This window comes from Onychostoma macrolepis, chromosome 02, assembly GCF_012432095.1.
Source record: "Onychostoma macrolepis isolate SWU-2019 chromosome 02, ASM1243209v1, whole genome shotgun sequence".
NCBI lineage: Eukaryota > Metazoa > Chordata > Actinopteri > Cypriniformes > Cyprinidae > Onychostoma > Onychostoma macrolepis.
Genome location: NC_081156.1, coordinates 17,433,466 through 17,455,274, shown reverse-complemented (window position 1 = coordinate 17,455,274; position 21,809 = coordinate 17,433,466). Strand labels below are relative to the sequence as shown.

At 37.1% G+C, this 21,809-nt stretch overlaps 1 protein-coding gene across 3 annotated transcripts in view; it reads right to left on the bottom strand.

Annotated features, from left to right (window-relative positions):
* The window catches only part of grin3ba (glutamate receptor, ionotropic, N-methyl-D-aspartate 3Ba), a 45,131-nt gene continuing 23,322 nt past the window's right edge, over positions 1 to 21,809 (bottom strand). The window contains exons 3-9 of one of the 3 annotated variants that reach the window (XM_058794045.1): positions 18,822 to 19,914; positions 16,279 to 16,424; positions 14,336 to 14,451; positions 10,913 to 11,064; positions 4,788 to 4,952; positions 4,393 to 4,463; positions 1 to 2,027 (exon numbers count right to left, since the gene is read on the bottom strand). In XM_058794045.1, the coding sequence (XP_058650028.1) occupies positions 1,490 to 2,027; positions 4,393 to 4,463; positions 4,788 to 4,952; positions 10,913 to 11,064; positions 14,336 to 14,451; positions 16,279 to 16,424; positions 18,822 to 19,914 (2,281 nt within the window). In that variant the 3' untranslated portion in view covers positions 1 to 1,489. Of the gene's footprint in view, positions 2,028 to 4,392; positions 4,464 to 4,787; positions 4,953 to 10,132; positions 10,754 to 10,912; positions 11,065 to 14,335; positions 14,452 to 16,278; positions 16,425 to 18,821; positions 19,915 to 21,809 lie in introns of those variants that run through there. The other 2 variants (XM_058794037.1, XM_058794053.1) reach the window with 2 other exon arrangements.

Below are 21,809 nucleotides of genomic sequence, written 5' to 3'. Positions count from 1 at the left end.
CTGAATTTACTGATAAATGTTTATTTGAAAATGTTTATTAATAATTGTAAATGCAATAACTCTTTCAGACTTCATAACATTTAGATTATATATAGGCCTGTGACATTTGAGGATCAAACATCTCAAACAGAATCATACTTTTATCACTGTTAAAACACACAAGCAAACGATATATTTATTCAAATATTATACGTGTGGAAAAAGTACACCACAGCAAGACAAGAAATGGTTTAATTAAAATTTTAAGTTTGGTCCATGGCAGTTTATTTTGGCCAGGAACCGCATACTCAAACAGGAAGAGGCCACCTGATTGACATGTTAAAATGACCAAACACAGTCCGTTTTGTTTTTATGTGTCCTTTTAGTACCACAATTATCTGAAATAGAATATATCACAATAATAGTGATAAAAGACTGGAAAATGTCACATGATATGCAGAGAAAAAAAATAAGATATTGTGGCCATGACTTATTAATTTGTTCACTTGTTGTTGTAAATCATAGCTACGTTGTACTAATTTGTCTTCTTGTTTTCATTAAAATAAAAGAAACACATTACACATTACAACGTGGCCACTTTAACTAAAATGAGGGAATGAAAATGAAATAAAATGTAATCATTTGTGGGAATTAATTCTTAATTTGTGGCCACAATATCAATGAATTCATGTCTCACTGTTTCCATCAATGGTTGTATAGAAAACACCTCAAAATAGAATAAAATGTTTATAGAATCTGAATTTCTGTGTGAAATTCTTTTATGGATATTGTTGAATATACTGTAGTTCTGCTTGTGGATGTCTAGTTAACTTGCTAAGTGCCTTGAGCCAAACCCTGATGTTATTAACCTTGCAAACTTTGGCAAATCCAGTGATTAGTTCCTCCTCAAAAGTGTTCATTGTATCAACCCTTAACTTGACCATGACGACTGATCAAAAAAAAAAAACCTTTGTGCCTTTATTCCCAGATGTTGCTAAATACCTGCCAATCAGATCAGAACTGGAGTTGTTATTTTTACGTGCAATATGCATCAGGCGGTCACTGAGCGGACTGTGGGCGGTCCGTGGGCCTGCCGACCGATGCATTGTTGTTTATCCCAATAAGTAATCCTATTGAATTATTTACAAAATGAAGCCATTTTTATGCTGGACGTCTGTGGATGCAGATATTCACCTTGGCCAGCAGTGAATGGTTGCATTAAGTGTCTGTTCTCTGTCCAGTTGCCTGGCTTTAAACGCACACACACACACACACACACACACACACACACACAGATAAATGCTTTCTCTCTGGAGCTGGAAGTCAGCCAGACTGCAGGATTATAAGCTGAATCTCCATCACAGAGTGTTTCATCCATCACTGCAGCACTCCAGCAGTCACTGAGAAAGGAGAAGGCGGAAAACAGCGCGGCATGACTTCCCAGCTGAGAGAAGGTCCCGTATCCCCTCAGATCCACTGCCTTTGTGAGTGTCCTGACACATAGCGTACATCACCTCCCCTTGTTAATGTCTTTGGTCAGGGTATTGGTGTTGGTGGTGGGATTAGATGCTGAGCTTGTTTGGGATTGACTGAGTCGTTCTCTGACCAGGGTCCGCTGGAGCTCGGCTCGCCTAGCCAGGGCGGCCCTGAGCTGGCCACGAAACTCCTCAATCCTCCCATGCAGCTCCCGCAGCTCCTCTTCCCATGGTGTTGAGAGTCCAGAACAGGTCGGGGGTGAGAGCACCAGGCTGAGACTGGGATTAGGACCGCCGTTGGAACACAACTGGGTGGGCGGGCTTCCCACCAACCCTCGCCGGCCCCTTTCTGGCCCAGTGGGCGGAGCTTGGAGTTGGTAGGTGTTGAGAGTCTCCAAGTTGAAATGGACACGCTTGTTTTGCTCTTTGGCCTCTCGACCGGCCTTGGCACTCTGATTGTTCCACTTGGTTGTAGAAGTCGAAGGGGAAGTCGAGGAGGTGGAGGGTGGAGGAGAGGAAGTGGAGGGTGGCAGGCGGTGGAGATTACAGTTCTCTGACAGGCACAAGGTGGGACTGGGAGGAAAACACAGCAGCAATCAGCTTTACAAGACGCAGGGACACAGCACTTCGCAAACAGACCCCACAATCAATGGAAACACGGAGCCTCTTCAATATGCCATTAATGAAACAGCTCGCTTTTTACTGGAGTCCAATATTGATTTTTGTCCTTTGTGTTATAATTTCTTTCTTAGGGGTGTTTTTTTTAACATAACACTAATTGCACACATTAGTTCAAAGCTCAGTACTGTTTTATTATACACAGTATGCAAATTATGGTGTCATTAGCTCAAAATAAAGGGTGATGAGGTAATCCGGTGTCAGTCTATTATCTGACTGGCTATCTGTAACATCATACAACTTATTAACCCTATAAAGCCTACTGTCTCATATTTGATATGCAAAATTCTAAGGCCTCTAAATTACATGATCATTTAATTGATTTTGCACAATCAATAACATGCCTTCTGTCATCTGATTGATAGTTTTTACCTTTTAGCAAGCAAAAGGCATTTATATTATATTTTTCCATTTTTAGTATAATTTTAAAAAGCCCCAACTTCAGGCTTGACCCATGTTTTATTGCAGTGAAATATATATTAAAAAAAAGAAAGTTTTATATAGTAAAACACGATCAAATATAATAATCAACAAAAAGTGTGTGTGTATGGGTGTGTGTGTATGTATATATATATATACAATCATGGTCAAAAATATCGGCACCCTTGGTAAATATGATCAAAGAAGGCTGTGAAAATTATTCTGCATTGTTAATCCTTTTGATCTTTTATTTAAAAAATTCACAAAAATTTAACCTTGGGGGGAAATATCATTATGAAATAAATGTTTTTCTCTAATACACATTGGCCACAATTAACGGCACCCTTTTATTCAATACTTTCTGAAACCTCCATTTTAGACCCGTTAGATTCCCAGCTCCATGTTGGTGCTTCTTCTCTTCAGTTCACCGCTCTCATTTTCTATAGGGTTCAGGTCAGAGGACTGGAATGGCCAGCAGAAGCTTGGTTTTGTGCTCAGTGACACATTTTTGTGTTATTTTTGAGGTTTGTGTTTGGATTATTGTACAGTTTGAAGATCCAAACATGGCCCATTATAAGATTTCTAACGGAGTCAGTCACTTATTGATTTTTTATCTGTTGGTATTTGATAGAATCCATGATGCCATGTGTCTAAACAAGATGTCCAGGACCTCCAGCAGAAATATAGGCCCACAACATCAAAAATACAGCAGTATATTTCATTGTACACATGGGGTGCTTTTTATCCCTGTGTTCACCAAACCCATCTTGAGTGTTTGCTGCTAAAAAGCTCATTTTTTAGTTTCATCTGATCATAGAAGCCAGTCCCATTTGAAGTTCCAGTCGTGTCTGATAACTGAATATGCTGGAGTTTGTTTTTGGATGAGCGAGGAGAATTTTTCTTGAAACCCTCCCAAACAACATGTGGTGATGTAGGTGCTGTTTGACAATTTTTTAAAGGTTTTCTGACCCCGAGACTCAACTATTTTCTGCAATTCTCCAGCTGTGGTCCTTAGAGTGTTTAGCCACTCAAACTCTCCTCCTCACCGTGCATTAGGACGATATAGACACACGTCCTCTTCGAGGCAGTTTCGTAACATTTTATGTTGATTGGAAATTCTTAATTATTGCCCTGATGGTGGAAATTGGAATTTTCACTGCTCTAGCTCTTTTCTTAAAGCCACTTTTCTAATTTGTGAAGCTCAATTATCTTTTGCTGCACACCAGAAATATATTCTTTGGTTTTTCTCATTGTGATGGATGATTAAGGGAATTTGGGCTTTGTTTTCCCTCCTATTTATATTTCTGTGAAACAGGAAGCAATGGCTGGATAATTTCTTGTTCATAATCACCCTGTAGTGCTCAAAATTGTGAATATGAATGGGAATATACTTCAGAGATATTTTACTCATAAGAATTTGTAGGGGTGCCAATAATTGTGTCCAACGTGTATTTGAGAAAAACATTTATTTCATAATGAAATTTCCCCCCATTTTAAATTCTTATTATCCAATGAAAGGTTAGATTTTTGTGAATTTTTTTAATAAAAGATCAAAAGAATTAACAATGCAGATTAATTTTCACAGCCTTCTTTGATCATATTTACCAAGGGTGCCAATATTTTTGGCCATGACTGTATATATATATATATATATATATATTATACACTGTGTATATATAATTATAGGGTTAAATAAAACAGTGCCCATCAGAATAGGCCCAAAATAAATTGCTGTAGTTTGACAATAACATTAGTCTAAACTTTAATTAGAATAATTACTACATTACATTGCACTTTTAAGAAATTTGTCAGTTTTTAGTACGCAATAATCTTAACTTACCATCTGCCACTGCTCTCATCCTCTGATTTCCTCTCATCATCACAACCCATATTTAATGCACGGTGGATTTTCTGTAGAAATAGAAAAAGGACACAGAACCATAGTCATATTCAATATATACATAATCAAATACAAGACATGCCTACCACATATAACCTTCTGACTTGTGCTTTCAGCTTCCTAACACTAGAGGGAGCAGATGCACTTGTGTTTATGATAGCAACATGCCTTCTTGAATACGATTTTGAATAAGATTTAAAAGAGATAAGAGTGAAATGGTAAATCCTTTATTTAACTGGCACTACTTTAGCATTATCAGCCTTGATACACTGATCTATTTTTGAAGCTTATTTCACCATGTTTGTCAGCTGTAGCACATGGAGGCAGGTGCTCACCTGACTGGTGTGGAGCCAGTATTTGAATCTCTGCTGGTGGCGGAGGTGAGGCAGGATGAATCTGAAGAAAGTGTGCTCTCCCAGCAGAGTGAGCAAAGCACCTGCCACCCCCACACACAACAGCACAAACAGCCCAGAGAAATGCTGGATACCCATCTGCAGAGTCTGCACACACACATGAACAATAATACATAAAAACACATGAGAAAAGATCACAGTGTAACACAGCTGTTGCTGATTGCACCTTTTCCCCTGACAATTGATCTTTTTTTCAAACTATTTTCAACATTGATAATAAGAAATGGTTCTTGAGCACCAAATCAGCTTATTAGAATCATTTCTGAAGCACCATGTGACACTTAAAGGCGGCAGTATTGGGTAAGTTACTTTCAAAAAGTAATTAATTACAGTTACTAATTACATCATCAATATTGTATTTAAATTACTTTACTGATTACTCTGTCTGAAAAGTAACTTAGTTACTCAATAAGTAACTTAATTATTCAAATCGCTAATTAGGCTACATCTTAAAATCCCTATAAACCTTAATAGAAATTAAACTGTTTATTCTTTCAATTTGAGTCAAACATAGAATAGTTTAGCCTTTTAGCTTTAACACAACTTTAATACTTAAACATTTTTATTAAAAAAAGTTAACCTTCTTTGGTTAACAAATATAAATACTCTGCAAAATATCTGAATAATATCTGAATAACAAAAAAGCTTAAAAGTTAAACAATACATTTCAGTTTGGTAAGATGTTCATGAAAAGCCCAACTAGTAAAATCCATACAGGTTTATGTAAAAATAACACGTTAACTAATGTAGGTAAGGTAAGAATACAGAAATGATCTTCTCTGCTGAATAAAGTCATGTCAGATCGCGCTGTTCTTATGAGGTAAATTCCTCATAGCAGGTCTTCTTTCAAAAATGATGAAAATTAGATGAATCTTGTTTTAAAAAAATTTTATCTATGTGTGGGTGTTTGCGTTGGGTGAGTGACCATACACACACACACACACACACACACACACACACACACAATGCCTATTTTTTCAATTAAAGACAGCTTATGGATTTATATGGGCTGCTTTTGGTGCTTGACACCTTTGTATTGGTCATTTTGTGTTTCAAGAATAAGGTTAAGAATTATGCTATTAGTTAGCCTACTTAAATATAAAATGTTTTCTCTATTTAACAACATTACGATAGTGAAAGACGTCTTACTGACCACGTCTCTTGCGCGGCGGGATGTTGGACTCATGAAAAATAATCACGTTGTTTGTATTCACCAAAACTGATTTACTGAAGTCAAAACACGGACGGAATTGGCGATAGTGCGAGTAGAGCTCTGCACGGGCCTCAAATTTAGGCCCTGGTCCGGCCTGTGTCCGACAGCTTATCAGAATTACCGACCCGAGTCCGACCCGAGCCCGTCTTTTTTTCCCCTTCTCCCAAAACAGCTTATACTACTGTTTCGGCTATTAAAACAGTTCAGTTTTGTATGTAATGGCAAAATGATTATATTTCTTTTCGTTGTTTTTTTTCATTAAGTTAATTTAGAAAAACGTTTGGAGTATTTTTGTTCGTTAAATATAAGTTTTATATAATGTATAACTACCAAGCGGCCAGCAGCATACAGTGAGCTGATCATAGCCTATGTTTGATCAATTTAGCCTTCTCAAATCATCACGACTTGTCTAAAATAAAATCTATAGATATACTAAAACAGTTCAAGCATATAACAATGTTTAAACATTAAACCTGTGCTATAATAATAATGTGAGCTAACCTATATTCAAGTTTGTGCGGAGAGTGGAAGCTACATGGAGGCACCAGGGCAATCACTTGCATTTTTTTTCAGTGGAAACAACTTAAAATAGCCTACGCCGTCATTTTTTTTCTGATAAAGGTAAGAGTAATACATCATTCAGAACTGTAAAGGGTCTACTTTTATTTGTGTGCACTGACAATATCAACAAAACGTTGTGCTTTTATTAAACAAAGAAAACAAACATGCCCTTTCTGCCGTCTCGTCTTGAACAGGAGCACTTCACAAAAACGAACCGAAGCTGAGCGAATACATGCCTCACAGACATGATAAATATATCTATAGAAAGCTTTAAATTATCACGTAAGGAAATAAAAAAAAAAATAAATCGAAAACAAACTTTTATTATAATCTTAATCATAAAGATGCATTTATCTCTAAAGGCGCGTCTAATGAGGAGACAGCGAGTCAGGATCAGCAACTTTATCCTTGCGACACGGACTCAGAAAACATTAGTTTATTAGTAAATAATTCAAATATGTCCTTACTATTTCCCGCGGACACATTCATGGTCATGTTAGCTGGGGCTTTGCAGCAAGCTTTAGCCTATTGCGTGCATTTGAACGCAGAACTCTTCAGCTGTGCTGAAGTCACTTGCTCTCGCTGCTGCTGCGGGACACTAAACACCGTCGAGCCGCTCTCAGTCGCGGCAGCACGGTCTCGGCTAATACGGGACGGTTGGCAACCCTACTTATATGTATCTGAGTATTTAAGGTTTCTCTGTGAATCAGGAAAATCTGAAAGTGAACGAACTTTAGCCTAAAGATAATTTTATCTTTAGATGGTAAATTTAGATTTCAAATTCAATATTGATTTTAGAACTGTTGAAATTATTTCGTGTATGTAACACAAGTACTTTATAAGTAACTGTAATTAAATTACCTAAAAATGAACAGTAATCCCTTACTTTACTTTTTCAGTGGATAAGTAATTTAATTACAGTAACGCGTTACTTAGTAACACATTACACCCAACACTGAAAGGCGGCAGCGTTGCATTACAGGAATAAAATGCATTTTAAAATATATTAATATAGAAAACAGTTGTAGTAATATTTCACAGTATTAATGTTTTTAACTGTATTTTTGATCAAATAAATGGAGCCTTGATATAAGAGACTTTTCAAAAACGTTTTAAAAATCTCACTGACCCTAAACTTTTAAATGGCAATGTGCGTTCCGTTATTTGCTTGTTATTTACTATGGATATACAGATTATAGATATTTTTCAATTACATCTACCTACCTGACCAAGCAGGCAGTGTTAGGCTCCATTGAGAGCCATTTTTAAGAAGCTGATGACAGTTTTCTGATGAAATATCTCTTTTTTTTTTTTTTGCAAGCAACCTATAAATCACCAATATTTCATTTCATAGTACAGCAGATGTTTTACCAGTGCTCTTTTTTCTTCTTAAATGTTTAGCTCTCTCCAGGTATTATAGACCTTCCAGTGCATGACCCAACGTTATTTTCCCCTCGGGTGTTAGAAGCCCCAACATACACAAAGGAATCCATCATTCCCCTGCAATGGCTTTGATCTGGAGGGAGAAGGAGTCCTGCTGACTAGAACTAATCACAATTTTATAAAGTATTGCTGTTATAATTGAAATGAAAGTCATGCTGACTTGGAGTAGTTGAAATGGGGAAAATATTCCACTTCCTGTCCCTCATATGTGTGGGGCATGTTTCGCAGTATCAGACACTCATTGGTCATCCAACACTGCACACACTCAGACTGCAGTCCCATGTTCACTCCATCACACCTCTTCTGTGAGTGTGTTCATTCTTAACACATAACAGGATTGGCTACAGCCCTTTATCATGATGTCACTTTCCAAGAGAGTGTTATGGGGGATAGTGGCTAAATGCACACGCATACATATGCATACATGCTGCTGGTCAGATGAAGTGCTCACTGCACTTCATGTTGGCTGCTCTGATTGCATTAAAATAATGCAGTAACAATTTACAGTAAGGTTCTATATGTTAAGATTAGGATTGCATCATTTAAGTATTTTGAAAACATATGAATTAACAAAGAACAATAGTATATTTGTAAATTAACATGAATCTAGGTTAACTTTATATGTGCTTTTGCTTTTGACACTGGATCGTCACAAATTACTATGTACTAACCTTTAAATTAATCATTTGATACAATGCATTTAATGTGTGTATACATGTTGTACAAACTCATATTAAAAACACCTGCATGTAAATACATTTGTAACTAACATACCACACATACACATTGTAATATACCACGAAACCTGTCCTTAACCTTGCTATCCCACCTCAATAGCAACAAAAGTTTCATAATAAAATATTAATACAAGTATATTGTCCCTAACATTTTTTTTTTTTTACATAGTAAAGGCATCTAATATTAAAAAAGATTAATAAATGCTGTAAAAATGTTAGTTCATGACTCTTGTGAGAAGTACCGAAGGACACTTACTAGCATACTTTAAAAGGGCATTTATAAAGTATATAATAGAAACACTTTACAATAGGGTTTCAAACTACATTAGTTAACATGAACTAACAAGGAAAACACTTCTACGGCATCTATTAATATTAATCAATGTTCATTTTAAAATTAAATTAATTAATGCACTGTGAACTAACATGAACAATGAACAATTATATTTTTACATGCACATTAACAAAGATAATTACATTCTTTTAAAACATGTATTGCTCATTGTTAGTTCATGTTAGCTATGCATTAACTAATGTTAACAAATGGGACCTTATTGTAAAGTGTAACCGAAATACTTCAAAATAATATACTTAAGTGTGAACTAAATTTAAACTGCCTAAAGTACAGACAAACATTTATGGTAAACTAAACTTTTAACGTTTTAACATTTCTGTTAAAACTTGTATGTCATGATATTTGTGATTACAAGATGAAGTTGCAATTTAGTACATTTAAAATATATTAAATTGAACTAATATCGAATAACACATTATAATTAAAATTAATATAATCAAGCACTCTACACAAGCTTTAGTATTGTTAGTCAACAGATCGAAATGTGAACTTCTTTAAGGTTTAATCAAATTAAATACGTACTTGAAAAGTATAATAAAAGTGTACTCCCCTCCCCTTAAGTACACTTAAACAGCTTTTTATTTTATTAATATTATCTGTAAGTACAGTTTTTTTTTTAAAATATACATTTAAGATTTTATGTGCACATTCAATACAATTATACAATTATACTACTTTCACAAGGGTGGTGCACTTAATGCATTAACCTTTTTTGTAATCTGTATACCTTCAATCCTGCTATTTAAAAGAAATAGTAAGAATTCTCCCACATAAAGGTTTGAAGGTATTCATTTAGACAAATATGTATATATCTTTGGCTTTATACACTCTCTTGGCACAAAAACCAAAGAAGTGCTTTTGCTGTGAACAACAAAGTAGTATTAAGGAACAAACTGGCATTTGTTTATTCATCATTTATTTATTCATTCATTTTGAGAGTATGCCAGATGCAGCACTTAATGTTGGATTGTTGCTTTAAATTCCCCATCGCTTTCAACCCTGCATCTTTGTATCTGGCTACAACCCAAGATGCTGTTTGAAGAACTCTGACTAATTTAATTAAGACTGAATTACACTGAGGAGATAAAATGCCGCTTTTTGCATTTGAAGCTCCTTCTATAAACAGCACTAGAATAAACATTCAAAGGGGGCGACTGGCTGCGAGGACCTCACAGTCGATCCTGTCCGCTTGTTTGGAGAATTTATTGCACAGCAAAGTAGTGGTTTTACAGCGCGGTGTCTGTGGTGACAGGACAGCTTGGCTCCAGAGCAAGAGAGAGGGGGAGCGTGAGATGAGTTCCAGCTGGCACAGGGGCCGAAAACAAATGTCATTGCTTGTGCTCATGAAGTCCCCCATTCATAACCACAGCTAGGTAATGAAGCCAGACTGTACGAGACAATGTCTTACAGGAGCGTTAGAACTCCTGGGAGGTTATTGACTGAAGCTGCATTGATGGAGTGCACTGGCGGCTGCTACTCACAGCCTCAGGTGTGCGGGGCGGTACGGCTGACACAGAGCCCTCGGGAATGAAAATGGATTGTGGTGGCCCAACGTCGCTCTGACAGAATGGCTATTAAACTGCAGGAGACAGTAATTCCAAACAAAAGGATTTTTCAGGGGGAAAAGAGCTCAAAGAGGAACTTGGTCAAGGGCAGAAGCCGCTCGCTCGCCTGTGAACAAAAACACACGCGCACACATATTCTGCACACTCTCAGACTGCCTTTTTTGATGGCTCACCTCTGTCACAGCAAAAACCCTCTTTCCACAGGGAACCACTTTATACCACTTGTCGTGCAGCATGTCCATGTAACCGTCAGACTTGTAGCGGCTGACATATTCAGACACGTTGCGAGTGAGAGGGGAGTTCTGGGGCAGCCCGATTCCGTATCCTGTAAGCACAAAGAATAACAAAACAACAACTTTACAGGTACAGCTCGGCTAGACCCATGCATGCCTGTGGGGTTTTGTTAAAGAAACCATCCACATTCTAGTGTGAATTGATTCTTCTATTATAGATATGTCAGAGAACCGTGAGAAGGAGCAAACAAGTTATTCAGTATGCTAGTCTACAAATAAGTGTACTTCTTTAAAGATTATTTAGACATAATGATTTAAATTTCCTTTTAATTTGACATTATTAAGAAAAGTTTTTAAAGGCACAGTTCACCCAGAAAAATAAAATAAAATAAAATGCTGAAAATGTACCCTCAGATCATCCAAGATATAGATGAGTTTGTTTCTTCAAGAGGACAGATCTGGAGAAATTTTGCATTACATTACTTGCTTACCAAAGGATCCTCTGCAGTGAATGGGTGCCGTCAGAATGAGAGTTCAAACAGCTGATAAATACATTACAATAATCCACAAGTAATCCACACAACTCCTGTCCATCAATTACCATCTAGTGAAGTGAAAAGCTTGTTTGTAATAAATTAATCATTAAGACACTTTTAACCTCAAACTGGTGCTTTTGGCTAAAATATGAGTGCTCTAACCATAGTATTGATTTTTCCAGTGAAAAAGTAATCTCAGGAGAGAAATAGGCACAAATCAAACACAGTTTCCAAGTGAAAACAGTTCAAAGCAGTTTTAAACAAATATGTTGGTGGATTTTGATGTGAGAGGAGGACTTTTTCACTGGAAGATGCGTTAATGGATTATGGACTATTATTTTGGTCAGAAGCGGCAGTTAAAACCCGAATGATGGATGTGTTTAATACAAACATGCAGCTCTTCACTTCACAAGGTGTTAATTGATGGACAGGAGTTGTGTGGATTACTTGTGGATTATTGTGATGTTTTTATCAGCTGTTTGAACTCTCATTCTGATGGCACCCATTCACTGGTGATGTAATGCTAAATTTCTCCAAATCTGTTCCGATAAAGAAACTACATCTTGAATGGTCTGCAAATCAGATGGAGTAAATTTTCAGCAATTGTTATTTTTGGGTGAACTATTCCTTTAAGTATGTTAAGAGACGGTCATGAAGGTGTACTCTTTAAGTACACTTACTTTAAGTGGATTTTTATTTAATTATTTATATTTTATTTGCAACTACAGTTTAAAAAAAATATATATATACTCTTGAGATTTGAAAAACACTACACATGCACATTTAACTCGATTGGGTGTACTTATTTTTCACAAGGGGAAACCTGATGCATTAACATTATCAAATTGGACCTCACTGTAACCTGCTAACTTCAATACTCTGAAAAATACTCTGACACAGTTTTGAACATACTCTTTTTAGACAAACATATTCATTTTCTTTTGCTAGAATATCAAAACAACTTGACAAATAAAGCTCAGCTGGTTCAATTATGCGGTGGGCTTTTGTTAAAGAGACCATCCACATTCTAGTGTGAATTGATACCTCTATTATTGATATGTCAGAGAGCCTTGAGAAGGAACAATCATGAATCTTTGGCACCCTGTGCCAGTGCACCGTAGACAGAGTGTCTGTCATTGCAGCATCTCTGCAGCCAGGCAGCTGGAGAGATATGAGCACAACTCTGACATCCACAAATTTCATCAAAGCCCTCGCCTCACCGGCAAACCCACACATCACTCCTGGCAAGCAATCCCTCCCCTCCTTTCAGCACGTGGCACAACATCCCTTGCATCCTGATAAACTTCTGTCCTCTCCTACCGAGTTGCACTGCTGTAAGTTACTCAGTCCTCTATACAACCAATAAATGTGCGCTGTTGAACTCTTTGAAGAGGGGGCACCAGCGGGCTGCTGGAATATTCTTAATGGAGTGGATCCAGGCAGTCATAAAATGTGCCGTGGAAACTAATACAATAAGGGATTTTCCAGCAGTGTTAAAAGGACATGGTCCACTCTGAAGAGACAGTTTCTACTGAAGGCTTTTCTTTCAATTTGAACAAAGCCTGTGAATTCAACTGATGCCTGTGGGTAATGTCAAAAGTACCATAATTCAGTACCAAGTCACGACAAAAATTGGGAACAGATACTAGTCTTTTTACAGTATCTATCTATCCATCCATCCATCCATCGACAGAATTAACTATGTTATAATTAACTATGTAGCTTTATAACTATGTAAAATTATAACTATATTTTTAACTGTAATAATTTAAATTTAGTTTTGTTATTTACAAATATGTATTTTACCATGCGTATAATCTATAAATTTGATAAATTGAACAGATATTAAAAATATTTTTAATATAAAAATATATTTTTATATAATTGTACAAATTGTATATAAATGTATCTATTTATCTATGAATATAATTACAGACAGCAGATGAGAATGAACTATTTTATAACTATATCAACTATATAACTTTTTAATTGTAGTAATTTAAATTTAGTTAATGTCTATTTTAATGTTTATTTACAATCTATAAATGTTATAAATTTTACAGATAGTAAAATAAATATTTACATACAAAAATACATTTAAAGTGATTACAAAAGTATCTATCTATCTATCTATCTATCTATCTATCTATCTATCTATCTATCTATCTATCTATCTATCTATCTAATTCAGTGAAATGTCACAATTCACAAGACCAATTTCCATACTGCCGCAAAAACTAATATACTACTCAAAACACTTTTATTGTGACAACCTTAGATGCCTGATTCCGTTTTTTTCGCCTGCATGGTTTGATTATGCACCTCGCTGTTTACAGGTTTTACAGACCCTGACGGAGCTGTCCATTTCAGGCCAGCAGACGTGATAGCGATGGTTTAGTTCTGATCATCCATCTAATAAAAAGCTGGCTCAAAGGCGTAAGGGAAGCTTTTGGCAGATAGCAGGGAAAATTCCTATGCATGCAGCAGGAGATAACATCCGGATGAGAGGTGCGGACACGCCTGGGTGACTGCCATGAAACCCATCTACACCCTGTAATAGCTTTCCCTTATGAAATGACATGTGTCAAACTTGACTTGCTTCGATTTGGAGGGTAATTACTACAGCCTTGAGGTGAATTCATGGACTGCTCTTAATGTGGGGTGGAATTCTAATAGTGTATCTGTAGAAAGTGTTAGAAACACCTTGTGCCCTTTCAGAGAACAACTTCACAGGCTTTTGTAAGCTAATATAATTCAATACGGCATGGCCAGAGGTGCTAGACTCCTCAAAGACAGCAATATGTCTCAATGGCACAGGGGTCCTTACCTTCAATAGCAAACGGTTTTCCTACAGTCAGGAGTTTGCAGTCTGCATCGATGGACACCTCGTAGTCCAACAAAGCCTTATCCATGATGAAGGCATCTAGCTGAGGGGGATCTATCCTTCAACACACAGAGGAGGATAGTCAGAGCCAAACAAAACAGACACCGCCAGCCAAACGTATGCTAATTGCTACTGACTTTAAATTACTTAAAAAGTTGATTACAATAAGCCTGAACCAAACCCAAACCCTGTAGCTATAAACTGCTTAAATCTTCTGGCTTTAGTCAGATTTACTGAATAGAAAGTGGTTTTCAGTGTACTATGTATGTAACTTTCCCCACAGGCATCTTTTTTTTTTTAAACAATCTTTGAGTAGTTTGCTCCAGCATTTTGTTTCTTTATAAAAGCTTACATTGCAAAGATTGTTTCCATATAGAGGTTTACAGTGTAACTATTAATAAGGGAAGCAAAATAAATACATGCTGTTTTAGCTAATAACAGTGGCTAATAATTGTGTTCAGTAAAGCTAATTACAAAAACTCAGCATGGGTTACATCATCCCAAAATGAAAAAAAGAAAAGAAAAAAAAACATTTCAAAAACATTGTCCAAAGCATTGTGCATCCTGCTTCATATACAAGTTTGGTGAACTCTGAACTGTGGATTTTTCCATTTTTTGAAAGTACTATTTTTTATTTATTAAAACAAAAACCCTAGAGCATGACATCATATCCTGTTAGCTGTTTATCTCTGAAGAAATGTTGAATCCTCAATGTCTAGTGTGAGGCGATGCTTGCTCATCAGCTGACCTCTATTTTACCTCAAGTGTGACAGAAAATAAAGTGAAGGAAAATTTTGCAGGATCAAACTAAGACTCTTATGCAACGTCTTTTAAAGGGAAAAAAAAAACTGTTCGGATGCTTGTCTTAAAAAATCTCACCCCTAAGAAGAGCTCCAAACTATGGCTGCGATCTCAACTCTAAAAATGCTGACCATGTAATGTGTCTCCTGTGAATCGAACAGAAGGATTTCTGACACGGAAAAAAAAAACGCTGTCAATCATAAATACAGGAAGTACAAAGCAAAATACAGCACTATGTGAGAGCCTGAATCTGAGGATGAATCGCTGTGTGTGTGTTGGCGCACGCCTGCAAGCGTACGTTTGCCGGGGAGTTATCTGTTGTCTCAGAAGAAAACCTTTGGCCTCATTCAGCAAGTTTAGATTTGACTTGAGAGTGACTGCCTCTCTTCTCAGCTTGGAGTCTGCAGCAGTCCCTGCTCTTTCAGGGATGAATGGAAAGTGAGACTACAGACAGAAAGCCTGGAGAGCAGACACTTGTTGCTGTCGACTCGGTTTGTTTAAACTGAGCGAGCTGGATGGTGCGCATAATTCCTCTTGAAAGAGGAATAATATTGATGGTGCATCATACAAAACAGATCCACAGAGGTGTCAGCAGCTCTTGAGGGTGAGAACTGATCGTTGGCCTGTTATTGTGACCCTATTTATTGTTGTAGTATGCGCCTGCAGCCTTTGGGCTGCTTGATATCTGTGTCTCCAGCAGCATCGTGCAATTACTGAGCTCGATTTCCCTTTAGGCTTTTTTCAAGATGCCCATCTCCTGTTAAAGCTTTATTTGTTTACTGCATGTTGCGCTCCTGCTCAGCACCACTTGATTATATTGAGTTAAAAGAATATGAATGTGTCTTTGTGAGCGCGAGTGTTTAAGATTATAGCTTTCTAAATACACTTTATTGCAAGTGTTTTTCATTCAAACGAAAAAGGCTGTTTAGAAATTCAGTTTGATCATTTCATTAGATTTACCACTCTCTCTCTCTCTCTCTCTGTCTCTCTCTCTCTTTTTTTACCGTTATCTTTTCATTGGACTTTCCACTGCTATGTTCAATTGCCTCTTATCTTTTGTTTCTCTCTTGGGTCTAAACACTTACTTGAGTGTAGAGACTCCATCCGGAGTGGTGGGCTTGTTGAAGCGCCTCATGTACTCGTGCATCTCAGGAAAGCTCTTTTTCACATAGTCCTCTGCACTGCTCTCTCGAACTGTGCCGAAGCGAAACCCCAGAGACGGGTGATGGAGCTTGAAAAGAGCAATGAAATGTGAATTGATTGTGTGAGAAAGGTTTAAAAACATAATCCAAGCACTTACAAAAAAGTACCAAAAACGTTCCAGGGTACTACCGTAGTTTTTTGAACCATGGTGCACTCGTGTTTTTGTGGACACGTACCATATACAGTTCTATTGAGCAAAGATGCATTAAATTGACCAAAAGAGATGGTAAAATTTTGGTAAAACTTCTATTTCAAATAAATGCTGTTCTTTTTAACTTTCTATTCATTAAAGAATCCTGAAGAAAAATATATACAGTCATGGCCAAAAATAACGGCACCCTTGGTAAATATGATCAAAGAAGGCTGTGAAAATTAATCTTTATTGTTAATCCTTTTGATCTTTTATTAAAAAAATCACAAAAATCTAACCTTTAATAAGATAATAAGAATTTAAAATGGGGGGAAATATCATTATGAAATAAATGTTTTTCTCTAATACACATTGGCCACAATTAACGGCACCCTTTTATTCAATACTTTTTGAAACCTCCATTTGTCAGTTTAACAGCTCTAAATTTCCTCCTATAATGCCTGATGAGGTTAGAGAACACCTGACAAGAGATCAGAGACCATTCCTTCATCCAGAATCACTCCAGACCCTTTAGATTCCCAGCTCCATGTTGGTGCTTCTTCTCTTCAGTTCACCGCTCTCATTTTCTATAGGGTTCAGGTCAGAGGAATGGAATGGCCAGCAGAAGCTTGGTTTTGTGCTCAGTGACCCATTTTTGTGTTGTTTTTGAGGTTTGTGTTTGGATTATTGTACAGTTTGAAGATCCAAACATGGCCCATTATAAGATTTCTAACAGAGTCAGTCACTTATTGAGTTTTTATCTGTTGGTATTTGATAGAATCCATGATGCCATGTGTCTAAACAAGATGTCCAGGACCTCCAGCAGAAATATAGGCCCACAACATCAAAAATACAGCAGTATATTTCATTGTACACATGGGGTACTTTTTATCCCTGTGTTCACCAAACCCATCTTGAGTGTTTGCTGCTAAAAAGCTAATTTTTTAATTTCATCTGATCATAGAAACCAGTCCCATTTGAAGTTCCAGTAGTGTCTGATAACTGAATATGCTGGAGTTTGTTTTTGGATGAGCTAGGAGAATTTTTCTTGAAACCCTCCCGAACAACATGTGGTGATGTAGGCGCTGTTTGACAGTTTTTTAAAAGTTTTTCTGACCCTGAGACTCAACTATTTTCTGCAATTCTCCAGCTGTGGTCCTTGGAGAGTCTTTAGCCACACGTCCTCTTCCAGGCAGTTTCGTAACATTTTATGTTGATTGGAAATTCTTAATTATTGCCCTGATGGTGGAAATTGGAATTTTCACTGCTCTAGCTCTTTTCTTAAAGCCACTTCACTAATTTGTGAAGCTCAGTTATCTTTTGCTGCACATCAGAAATATATTCTTCGGTTTTTCTCATTGTGATGGATGATTTCTTAAGGGAATTTGGGCTTTGTTTTCCCTCCTATTTATATTTCTGTGAAACAGGAAGCCATGGCTGGATAATTTCATGTTCAATATCACCCTGGAGTGCTCAAAATTGTGAATATGAATGGGAATATACTTCAGAAATATTTTACTCATAAGAATTTCTAGGGGTGCCAATAATTGTGTCCAACATGTATTTTAGAAAAACATTTATTTCATAATGATATTTCCCCCCATTTTAAATTCTTATTATCCATTGAAAGGTTAGATTTTTGTGAATATTTTAAATAAAAGATCAAAAGGATTAACAATGCAGATTAATTTTCACAGCCTTCTTTGATAATATTTACCAAGGGTGCCAATATTTTTGTCATGACTGTATTAAAACAGAAAACAGTTATTTTAAATTGCAATAATATTTCACAATATTATAGTTTTTACTGTATTTTTGATCAAATAAATGTAGCCTTGGTGAGCATAAGAAACTTGTTTTAAAAAAGACTCCAAACTTACTATAGTACTGTGAAAAGTTTTAGGTGCTTGTGTAAAAATGCTTTAGTGAGGATACAAAAATACTGTGAATAATATAATTTATCAATTAACTTCTATTAACTAAATTAAATGAACATTTGGTGTAACCACCCTTCGCATTTACAACAGTTTTTGTCCTTGGTACATTTGCGCATAGTTTTTCAGGTAGCTTCTTGCATCTTGGAGACGTTGCCACAGTTTCCTACTGACAGCAAAAGATAGAAATAACTGGCCCAGTTTGTTGGTGAAAATACTAATGGCCTAAGACTTTTGCACAGTAGTGTATATGTACAACATTTTTATTTTAAGGGATACATATTACAACACAGTCTAAATAAATCACTAAACAAAAATATTTGTGTATTTCACCTCTTCAGGATGAAATGCAGTGTTTTACCTTGACATCATGAATCCCTGACACCTCCTCAAAGGTCTTCTCCCCCACCATGACAGCTGCTAGGTTGGCTGTGTAACTGGACAGAACCAGCAGGCAAAATATGGCCCAAAGGTTCATGAGGAAGCGGCCCGTCCAGCACTTTGGAGTTTTACTGGCAACGGTCCGGCCGAACAGGATGGCATAGCAGAGGTTCAGTGCAGACGAGTAAGAAAATACCCTGATGCGGTTGCGTCCGTGAGGGGTCATGCCAAAAGGACTGTTCCACTCGTAAAGTGTGATAAAAAGGGCTGTGATGTGCAGTGCCACAAAGATGCCAACCCACATGGACCAGTGAAGTGGCCACATGAAAGCACCGATGGGTGCAGCCGTGTCCTTGCTCCGCACCAGGATCCCGAGACTGGTGGAGAAGAAGGGGCTGGTGAAGTCTATCACACGGCTTCGAGCAGAGTTGATGCTAAAGCTGGTGACTGCCATGTCCGCCACGCCACTAAGCAGGTCGCCCACCAACCCAGTCCATCTACCTCCTTTCCATGCCCCGTACTTCCCATCGCCTACGATGTAAAGGTCAAACTGGAAGTGCATGTCCTCTGCTAACTTCTCCAGCAGGTCAATGCAGTATCCATAGCAGCATTTTCGCATGTCATTTGGCAGTGAACTGCTGTTGGTTTGCTCCAGCTCTCTGAACAGCTGGTTGAGGACTTCCGAGCTGTTGGTTTGAGGGTCAAGGCACAGCTGACCCGCCGGACATTGGCCCTCCTCGTCCACCTCCCGAGTGAACACAAACGGGTGCTCGACCAAGGTCACGACCCGCAATCTGCTCCCCGCCACTGGGAGTCCTGCTTGCCAGCGGCCGCCGAGCCTGATCTCTGGGCCGTCCTCCCGGTGGTGTTGGGTCATGCCTGGCCACAGGCCCTGCTCTTCCAATTCCAGATGGCCCGACTGCCAGCTTGCCACGGTCACCCAACTTGGCTGGCCCAGAGGGTCTCGCTGTAGACTCCATATGTGGAAGCGCTGGGAGGTAAGGACCCTGGAGAGGGAGCGCTGCACTCGGACCGGACCTGTCAGCCCCGTGAAAGAAGTGTTCGACAAGAACCTGAGCACAGCAGGGACATGAGCATTGTGAGGAGAATATATATATGCATCCAGCAAAAGCAAAGACAGTGATGAGATGACAGAGCAAAAAAGTCTGCTGAATCTCTAGCGAACTGAATCCTACACATGAGCCAGGGGAGATAACTAGTGAAAACAAGTAAAAGGAATAAAAGTAGTGTACAAAAGTCATACTACATAGGAAATAGAGCTAGCAGTGAAAATAAAAACAATTTTAGTTATTTTAAGTTCATACTGTTCATATTATTGATGATTGATTTTAATCGGTTTATATGGATTAAGTACATTAATTCCAGTGTTGCTGATTGCATTAGTTTCATATTAAATATGACAAAATGTAGCATATTTGATACACAGGCCTCTAAATGATTAACATGTTTAAAACTTTAATGAAAAACCTTTTATATGCAATCTACTACTGTACTCTACTACTCTACTACTGTACTTCTGCTGTCTGATTGTTAGGTCATACTTTTCTAGTAAGTAAAAGGCATTTTAGTATAAATCTAAAAACATCAGGTTGTTATATATGGGTAGTTTAAAAAAAAAAAGACAGATTTTTATAAAGTGAATATAATAGCTACTTTTATATTGTTAGTAATATTTGAAGACAAAGTTTTACTGGACTGAAGCAACTTAGGTTTACTTGATTATCCATACATAATTAAAAAAAGAAAATCATGTTAAAATGTGAGTATCAAATAACACAACAGGCTTTTGATGAGCATTTATTTGTCCATCTATAAAATCCTCATTGCATTAGACTGCATTATATGTTTTTCCCACAACAATAAAAACAACAGAGCTTTATCATCTTACAACAACATATTATTGGGAGATCTAGACTGACAACTGATATTTATAAGCATTTTTTTTTTTTTTCAAGTACTCTGCTATAATGTTATAAAAACAGTTTGGGCCTGTTTGGGAGTTATTTTCCCCTTCTTAATTATGACCTCCATATTCTCTTATATATCATACTACACGAGCAATAAAAGCCTGATCAAATATGAATACTTACCAAAAAATAAACCCTACATATCCAAACCTTTTTTTAGTCTAAAGTTTCAATAAAAAAAATAGATTTTTCTGACTATTGTTTCATATTTCAGACATTACAGCGTTAAGCCCACTATAACTGCAGGTGATTCATTCAGAACCAATGAGTTTTTGTGGGTGCTTTACAAAAATTTTACATAAATTAAATTGATCAAAACAAGACCAGCTAAGAGTTAAAAATGTCAGCCTTGTGTGAAAATGCTATTTGCTCAATCGATCGCATGCTTAAATACAGCAGCAGAAGCAGCACGGGAAGTCAGTTTGCGCTCAGCGCTCAGGGAATCTGCATCTCACAGGCATGGCACGTTTTGTTGAATGACCACAGAGAGCAGCCTCTGATTCACAAAATGTAGACATACAAATGCAGACGTAAGGCGCAGTTTACCATTTTTGTGTAACTGATGATTTCAATCCATTCATCACTGTATATGAGTGACAGAATACGTGGAACACTAAATCCATGAAGCAACATTTGGTCATCAATAAAGAATCTTGCTTCATTAATCATTCAAAATATATATAATTGGTCACTGCAGTAATTATTATAGTGAAAATGTTAGAAAAATGTGTTTAAAAAAATGTTTAAATAAACACATTATTAGTAGCATATTTTATGTTTCTGTAGTATGACTTTATTCTCTATGGAAAACAAAAGGAGTTCAAAATGTTCATTTGAAAATGTCCATAGACTGAAAATGTATGGTGATCACCCTGACTGTCATGATATAATATATATAAATGTGTGTATGCGTGTGCAAGTTAAATAAGGATTTGAACCCAGGTCCCCTTGCATACTAAACGAAAATTACACCTCTAGAC